This window comes from Centropristis striata, chromosome 13 (genome assembly GCF_030273125.1).
Source record: "Centropristis striata isolate RG_2023a ecotype Rhode Island chromosome 13, C.striata_1.0, whole genome shotgun sequence".
In the NCBI taxonomy this organism is placed as follows: Eukaryota; Metazoa; Chordata; class Actinopteri; order Perciformes; family Serranidae; genus Centropristis; species Centropristis striata.
The window spans coordinates 13,083,219-13,092,439 of NC_081529.1; the positions used below are offsets into that span (position 1 = coordinate 13,083,219).

At 39.6% G+C, this 9,221-nt stretch overlaps 1 protein-coding gene across 1 annotated transcript in view; it reads left to right on the forward strand.

Moving 5' to 3' along the window:
- sgsm3 (small G protein signaling modulator 3) overlaps positions 1 to 8,551 on the forward strand; it is a 32,751-nt gene extending 24,200 nt beyond the window's left edge. Inside the window, exons 12-21 of the mRNA XM_059348621.1 lie at positions 51 to 206; positions 321 to 375; positions 1,416 to 1,465; positions 1,659 to 1,811; positions 1,915 to 1,985; positions 2,219 to 2,267; positions 2,519 to 2,604; positions 2,722 to 2,844; positions 3,737 to 3,797; positions 6,411 to 8,551. Coding sequence (XP_059204604.1) covers positions 51 to 206; positions 321 to 375; positions 1,416 to 1,465; positions 1,659 to 1,811; positions 1,915 to 1,985; positions 2,219 to 2,267; positions 2,519 to 2,604; positions 2,722 to 2,844; positions 3,737 to 3,797; positions 6,411 to 6,494 — 888 coding nt within the window. The 3' untranslated portion in view covers positions 6,495 to 8,551. The remainder of the gene's footprint in view (positions 1 to 50; positions 207 to 320; positions 376 to 1,415; positions 1,466 to 1,658; positions 1,812 to 1,914; positions 1,986 to 2,218; positions 2,268 to 2,518; positions 2,605 to 2,721; positions 2,845 to 3,736; positions 3,798 to 6,410) is intronic.
- Positions 8,552 to 9,221: the final 670 nt, after the last annotated feature.

A 9,221-nucleotide genomic window follows, 5' to 3' on the forward strand; every position in this document is an offset into this window, starting at 1 on the left:
CATAACTCAGCACTCAGTAGTGATACCTTGTCCCTTCTTGTCCATCCTAGGACCTGACTCCTGACTACTCCATGGAGAGCCACCAGCGAGATCATGAAAACTTTCTAGTGGTGTCTCGCAACCGACGGAGACGGGCAAAGGCTTTGCTGGACTTTGAGCGACATGATGACGATGAACTGGGCTTCAGGAAGAATGACATCATCACTGTGAGTCAGGACTTGCACAGAGACACACAAACAAAACACAGCTTATTGTACACATGCACACACACTGTAGCCCTTCACCTCTGAATCTTACACAGGTGTACTATTCTCTTTCAGATTGTCTCACAGAAAGATGAACACTGTTGGGTTGGGGAGCTCAATGGCCTTAGAGGTGAGTGCTTTTTCCTTAGATTAGGGTTAGTTTAGGATTAGTTCTCCGTCGCTTCGACGGATTTCCGTCATTTGGAGTTCAGAGGCCACTTATGAGATCAATAGCCGTGTCTCCTTTAGGGGAAGAGTGGCCGCTGGGAAAGTCTCAGGCCACGCCCTCTTAAATGTCTGCTCACTCAGTGTCTCCATTACAAAAAGGACCCAGAGGTATTTACTAGACTCCGGAGGTGACGTATGGTTTTGGATCGTAGCATAATCGTTTGGCGACAGTTTCGACTGTGGCTCACATGGCTAATTATGCACAGCATCTCCGCTGATCATAAACATTGTGATAGTGAATTAACCGGCTTCGCTAACTGTGCACACGGTGTCCGGTGCTTGTTGTAAACAAACAGAGATCACTAAGTGAACACCTCCTGCAGCAGCAGCACATACACACTGTACTGCTACAGAGCTAACTTTTAGCCTATTAGCAATTTAATTGTGGTGTTGTTTTGTTTGATGCTTGTTATGTTTGTTAACTTTTTTAATAAGACAAAGCACTATAGAGATTTGCACCCATTGTTATTTAATCCTGGGGCTGTTTGTTGATGTATTTTTTTATTTCTATTTTCTTATAAAAGGTTTACTTGAAATAATAAGGCAAAAAACATGTAATTAAAAGTTATGTAGATGCTTGAGTAAAGACAAGCTTTGCAAAAAAATAATTATTGAAAAGACAAAAAAAATGCAATAGATGCAATAGAAGAGCTGTTTAAAATCCTCCTCCTGTAAAACTGGTATTGGTTGAGCATTCAAATGTGATGGCTGCATTTGGTGCTGAAGTCTTATGCTTTAGTATTTCTTAAGCAGGTGTCAGTAACCTAACCTGGAACATGTTTCACACACTGCACGTGACTTGGCTGTAGCGTGAATAAAAAATCAGAAGATTTTTTTTTTTTTTAACTTTACTGCATGTTATCAATGTTGCCATCTCAGTCATGGATGTTTCTATAATCCTTCTTATATTTGACACACTTCTAATGAGTCTCTTTCTAACAGGTTGGTTTCCAGCAAAGTTTGTGGAGATCCTAGATGAAAGAAGCAAAGAGGTAAGGAAACTGTTAATTATTAGCTTAATAAGGCAGCAGTGTTTCTAAGCTGACGTTGATTTTCCCAGTAGAAGATCCCTTAAATGTACAATCCATGTGATCAGTTTTTATCCTTCTATCCTCACTTTACCCTTCCAGTATTCTGGTTATTAATTCTTAGTGTACTAATTGTTGCTTTGATGTCTGTCCTCAGTACTCCTTAGCGGGTGATGACTCTGTGACGGAGGCAGTGACAGACCTGGCCAGGGGCACCCTGTGTCCGGCCCTAAAGGCCATCTTTCAGCACGGTCTCAAGAAGCCATCTATACTGGGAGGGCCTTGTCATCCCTGGTTATTCATAGAAGAGGTATGAGAGGATTTTCTTTTCTAATGGTACCATATTGTGCAGAGTTGTTGTATCAAATTCACCTAGGGACTTTATTGTTCTTTGTCCTCTTGTTTTCTCTCAGGCGGCCAGTAGAGAGGTAGAGAGGGACTTTAACTCTGTCTACTCCAGACTGGTGCTGTGTAAAACTTACAGGTAAAACTGTCATTCTTCATTTGCTTTGGCAAACTTTCTGTTTCAGTATTCACAAGAAAGTGTTTTGAGGGCTGGATAAATCAAATTACACTTGGTTTGAAAACAAGCCAAGTTGGCTTAGAATCAATGAGATTTTTACTGTTAGTAAGAACTGAAATGGGTTTTAGCGGTGTAATGTAGAATCCAATTTTATTGAGCAAGGTAATAACTCCTTCTGTTGTGGTACTTACCAGGTTAGATGAAGATGGGAAAGTACTAACACCAGAGGAGCTGTTATACAGAGTAAGTAATCATTTACTCAGTGTGGGGAAAAGTGGAACAAACTGTACATTAAGCTTAATAAAAATAACCGTACAAAGTAAAAAAAATATATATATTTCATTGAAATGTATATTTGGTCCCAGCTTCTAAATATAAGTGTTTGTAGAAAGTAGTGTTTGTCTGGTGTGGACTGAGCTATGTCTGTAAATGTAGCCTGGAGGAATGAATGTTGGTAGGAGGTTGCATGAGCGCCCTCTTTCTGCTCTTCACAGGCAGTGCAGTCAGTCAACATGAGCCACGACACCGCACACGCCCAGATGGATGTCAAGTTTAGGTCTCTCGTCTGCGTCGGCCTAAAGTAAGTGCTCAAGACTGGCACACGCATCACAGCCACTAGAAATATGCAGATCCTCAAATTATGAGTTACACACAAGCCTCAAGCTGTTTGGTTGTGAACATGCGTCTACTCCCTCAGTGAGCAGGTGCTACATCTATGGTTGGAGGTGTTGTGCTCCAGCATGGCAGCTGTAGAGAAATGGTATCATCCATGGTCTTTCCTTCGCAGCCCTGGATGGGTACAGATCAAGTGCGAGCTTAGGTAAGAACTTCCTAGCCTGTTTTGATTCTGTCTATCTCAGGTTTGTTACAGAATGTTACAATCTAGGGCTGCACAATTGATCGAATTTGAATCGTGATCACGATTTTGGCCGCCACGGTTAAATTAACCTGATCGTCGGCGATATTTGCATTTTAAAATGCTGCCCTCCTGCAGATCTAATCAAGCACTTTCTACACCAGTAGTCCACCAACCACCAGGGGGCGGAGCCTTGTTTCTCCCCTGAAAACAGCCTGGTTGCTGATTGGATATAACGCTAAGCAGGATGTGACGTAGTACTGGACGCCATAACAACACCCGGCAAAGCAGTGTTCAGACCCCCTAAACGACTATTTGGCAAAAAAGCGACTGGCGACAAATCCAGCAACTTTTTCTGGTGTTATTGGAGACTCGTTCTTACTCTTCGTAACAGGCTCGTTAAGAAGAGTAAGGCCAAGACGAAGCAGCACAGTCCTCCTGCAGCAGTCTCTCCCAGCTGCAGAGCCAGAGGGGATGTTAGCCTATTAGCAATTTGCAGACTGGATGCTAAGGGGTTAACAGTTAGTTTTGTAGCAGTACAGTGTGTACGTGATTAATAACTGTGATTATCATATTAATCAAAATAATCGTGATTATCATTTTGGCCATAATCGTGCAGCCCTACTACAATCTCACTTAAAGCATTTAAAGTTGTTGACTGAAACTTAAAGAATTTAGTGGAGCAGCTTACCCATATTTAACATTTTCCACTTTCCACAATAAGTCGAGTGGTTTGTTTTAATTTTTGTGCTTAAAGCCTTTTTTATATATTCACTGATATTTTCAAAGGGTATCAGTAAGGATACTAGTCTGAGCAGTAAAACAAACAACCAGTCTTGTGTTTCTGCCTCCTCAGGGTCCTATCAAAGTTTGCCTTCAGCCTCTCCCAAGACTGTGAGCTACCTGACAAGAAAGAGGTGAGTCAGTGAGATCACCACAACATCTCCAGTTAGGACATCAATGAACAAGTCTTACTATTCAAAGAAAATGAAAGCTTTCAGGAGAGAAAACAATATGACTTTATGCTGTTTCAGAAATCTGAAGTTATGGATGTGCTGGTTCAGCATCACCTCTTTAGTTGGGACCTCTAGGTAACATATCACATAAAAGACTGTAGATGCTTTAGTACAGGTATAACTGTAGTTTAGGGCTGCACAATTAATTGAATTTTAATCATGATCACGATCTTGGTCGCCACGATTAAATTAACGTGATCGTCGGCTATATTTACATATATTTTAAAATGCAGCTCTCCTGCATATCCAATCAAGCACTTTCTACACCAGTAGTCCACCAACCACCAGTTTTCTCCACTGAAAAAAGCCTGGTTGCTGATTGGATAGAACGCTAAGCTGGACGCCACAACAACACGCGCCATTTGTCAAAGCTGGTGAAGCAGTGTTGCCAACTTAGCAACTTTGTTGCTATATTTAGCGACTTTTCAGACCCCCTTAGCAACTATTTTTCTAAAAAGCGTTGTGTGTTATTGGAGACTTTTGAAGAACCGTTCTTACTCTTCTTAACGAGCGGCTTGTTAAGATTAAGAACGAGTCGAAGCAGCACAGTCCTCCTGCAGCAGTCTCTCCCAGCTGCAGAGCCGGAGGGGATGCTAACCCCTTAGCGTTCAGTCTGCAAATTGCTAATAGGCTAACTGCTCTGTAGCAGTACAGTGTGTATGTGCTGCTGCTGCAGAAGGTGTTCACTTAGCGATCTGTTTGTTTACAACAAGCACCAGACACTTTGTGCACACACTAAAAACTGTTCCTATTGTTTAAAAGTAGTGCAATAAAAATACAGATAATTTCCCTAACATGATGAATAATCGTGATTACAATATTGATCAAAATAATCTTGACTATTGTGATCATTTTGGCCATAATCGTGCAGCCCTACTGTAGTTACTAGTTTACTTATCTGTTTTAGGTCCGCTACCCTTCCACACCAATCACCTCACTCAGTAACTTCCATAAATTTTGATATAATCTCTGGAAAAAGTGTGATAATTTGTTAAATGGGTAAAGTATCTCATAGCATCACAGAGAGAGACTGGTGCACACTTTTCTAACCAGACTATTGTTAGGCTGTCCTTTCTGCCCTACAGAGAAATACAACGGCTACAGTTACTGTGCAATTCTGATGCATGAGTGCAGATTAAGAACAAAAGGAGAGCACCCAGTACACCCATTTTAAACTGTTGACACTGGTTACCTGTCAGTTTTTCATATTGAGTTTATAAGGCACTACATGGCCTTGCACCAGACTACCTCTCTGAAATGCTTTTGGTTTATGAACCAGGAGGGCCACTCATATCCTCTGGTTCTTCTCCATTAGCTGTTCCACAAAGCAGAACAAAAACATTTGGCAGTGCTGCTTTCAGTCATCATGCTCCAAGCTGCTAGAACAGCTCTGCGGAGCTAAAATATTGATACTTTTAATCGTAAACCCAAGACCCATCCATTTATGTAGTATTTTATAATTTTGTGTTATTATTATTATTATTGTTTCAGCAGCATTTCACTGCTAATCCATCTGATTTATTTTAATACATTTTTGTGTCACCATTTTACTACCATTACCATCCTAAATTTTGTTTATCACTTTCGATTAGTTCAGAAGGTTCTGTTAGGGCTGCACGATTATGGCCAAAATGATAATCACAATTATTTTGATCAATATTGTATTCACAATTATTCATCATGTTAGGGAAAACATCTGTATTTTTATTGCACTACTTTTAAACAAACAATAGGAAAAGTTTTTAGTGTGTGCACAGAGTGTCTGGTGCTTGTTGTAAACAAACAGAGATCGCTAAGTGAATACCTCCTGCAGCAGCAGCACATACACACTGTACTGCTACAGAGCTAACTGTTAGCCTATTAGCAATTTGCAGACTGGATGCTTAGGGGTTAACATCCCCTCTGGCTCTGCAGCTGGGAGAGACTGCTGCAGGAGGACTGTGCCACTTAGACTCGTTCTTCCTCTTCTTAACAAGCTCATTAAGAAGAGTCTCCAAAAGTTTCAAATAACACCAGAAAAAGTCGCTGGATTTGTCGCCAGTCGCTTTTTTGAAAAATAGTAACTTAATGGGGTCTGAAAAGTCGTTAAATACAACAACAAAGTTGCTAAGTTGGCAACACTGCTTCGCCACGTGTTGTTGTGGCGTCCAGTACTACGTCACATCCCGCTTAGCGCTTGGCCAAAATTGTGATCACGATTAAAATTTGATCAATTGTGCAGCCATAGGTTCTGTATGAACTAAGTTTGATTGATTGCATCACCTTCAAGTTGCTTATGCCCATTCAGGAATGACTGAGTCTCTCCAGTAACATTGTAGATCTCCATCTCAAAGTATAAATCATTTCTCACTAGATTTCAGTCACTGATTTCAGCCGTTTTAGTTTCCATCAACTATCAAAGACAAAGTGCTTTCTTTAAATGAGGTGTTTGTTAGCAGTGTACTAGATTAGAAATGCCTTCTCTGGTGTCGTGTTGATCTCGTCTTTAGTTAACTGGTGCCCTTTCTTTGGCAGGAAAAGGAGCAGAGGCCGCTGAAAGAGGGAGTGCAGGATATGTTGGTGAAACATCATCTCTTCAGTTGGGACATTGATGGCTAGAGACACAGCAGAACACAGCTGAATCCTCCCCTGTCCTGGTGTCTGTATATATTTGATGTCTCTTTACCTGTTGCTCACAGACTGTCACTTATAAACTAGACACCGTCGTCTGCTACAGTAAGTGACCACTTCAGACTCCGTCACGTCACCTTTCAGCAGTGGACAGTGGACCAGTTTGTATGTGGTGAAGCATGTATGCATTAAAGTGCATACTTTATTTTAATTTCAGACCCAGCGTAGGAGGTTGCACTATATGGTAAACTATAGTAAAACACTGTTGTACAGAATATTCTGTAGCTATGGGACTGGAACACTTGGTGCATCTTAACACTAAGTATTTGTGTACTTACTGTTCTGGCCTTTCAGCTTTCCATGGCTAACTGTGGGCATATTATGTGCAGGAGTGAGAAATCCGCTCTCCTGCATCAGTTGTGTGTTTATAAAACACGGCTGCAGATCATTACCACAACACTGGTATGAAGGTATTGTTGGTGTTGAGCACCTCTAACAGTGGAATTTGTAGTTGTGTACAGTGATTGTGTATGCATATTGTAAAATTTAAGTCACATACTCAGAGTTGTGTACTTGTAGATTTTTTCCCCCCACAAATACAACACAACACTTACACATTCACAAATTAATTAATTACAGGTGCACAAATCCTATTTTACAAGTCACAGATTAAAAAACTGAAATGCTCACATTTTTTCTCCTATTGTTGTTGTATATTTGGTGCAAAATTTGTGGGACAAAAGCCCCTCTCCTCTTATTGGCTGTGGGATCAGTCAATCTCATATCAGCACCCGCCTTTTGCTCCAAAGACTGAATGCACAGATCATTCTGCACCACAGACCTCAGTGGAGGGGTGATTTGTGATTTTTTTTGTAAGAAATAATTTCACATACATTGAACATTTATTGCACAAGTTCACATTCAGATTTGCACATATTCAAATTTTGTCCACAACTTCACATTGTTTGGGGCAGTGTTAGAGGTGCTCAAATCTTTTGCACCAATAATATCTTCATACACTGGGCCATTAACATGGTCCTAAATTCCACATTATCCTTTAAATTCCCCAAAATTAACCAAATCGGAACATTCCTCAACACGGAGCTGTAAAGTTACAAACTATTTTTTGAGAGGAATGCTACTTACCTCAATATCATGAATTCCACAAAATATCTCCAATATTAATGTTGCACATGCCGAGTAAAGCCTTTTCCAATTGTAATACAAGATTATGTGTATGTATGCTACCTTAACAATGGTAGTCCAGCCTGCATTGTATAACATAATGTAAATGAAGCAGATAAATACTGTTTGTGTTACAATATATGGTAAATAAATGTTACATATGATTTGGAATGTCTTTGTATATAAAGTAAACGCTTACTTTGCTTGTGACTAAATGTGCCCTTGCATGTTAAAGTGAATTAAGAGCTATGATCAGGCCCCCAAAAAATCAGGACTAACGCTACTTGAACCTGCATAGTTTCTGTCTAAGTCCTGCCCTAGACCAATTACAACAGCAGCTTTGAGACCCCAGATGGATTGTAAAGCTATACTTCTACTGTAAAAAAAAGTTTTAAAAAATGGAGAGAAATTTGCACAAACTTGGGTCAAATTTTTAGAAATTACGACCAGGCTAGTCGGGTCTGGCACAGAGTCAAAGCTCAAAAAACGATTCGACAAACATACTGATTTCAAAACTGACCTTAAATTCCGACATAAAGCAGTCTTTAACAGTAGACTCCAGAAGGATGATACTAATAGCAAAGTTTTTTTTTTTAAGTACTTCATTAAATGTAATTTTCCCATGTGCAGAATATGCAATCAACTTTGTTTTTCATCATCAGAGTCATTGAAGCCTGTGTAAATGAAACTGTATTTTGATTGTAAGTTTTTGACAATATATCAATCATAGGAAATATTTATTTTATAATAATCTGCTGTCTACTAAAAGACAATCAAGCCAATGGTTGCCACTTTCCATCTATAACATGCTGAACTGATAAAACTACATAAAACGTAAACCTAAATGAGTTGCAGCATATTTTTTTTTATTTTTATTTTTTTTTGGGGGGGGTGTATAATCATATTGTAAACCTACCTGTTCTCTTGTTAAAGATATACTATGTAGGATAATAAATGTATAGGCTTGTACAAAAAAGAATCCCTCTCAATCATCACAATCATCTGTATCTGCAGATTACTGCATAGTATGCTTTTAAATTGTCCCAAGTTAAGAACCCATGGTGACACTCATGTAACAAACACTGTAAATCTTGTAGAATCTCCCATATTCAGCTTTATGCTTCACCTTAACTCATTAAATCCCTAAGTTAGTGGAGCGGCTAAGTGTTCATTTTTGCCAGAATCTTTCAGTTTATGATACAAGCGTGAAAATTGGCATGAACACTCTCCATGGGTCACTTAACAAGAAAATTGTCAGAGACATTTGAAATTTTAAGATGGCGGCCATTTTTCAAGATGGCCGACACCTAAGTGGAGCAGTTAAGTGATATAATGGTTTATTTGGTGATACAAGCATACAAATTGGCATGAGCAGTCTCTGTTGGTCACTTGACAATGACCCACCGACAGTTATTTGAATTTCCAAGATGGCGGCCATTTTTCAAGATGGCCAACACCTTAGTGGAGCAGTTAAGTGATATAATGGTTTATTTGGTGATACAAGCATAAAAATTGGCATGAGCAGTCTCT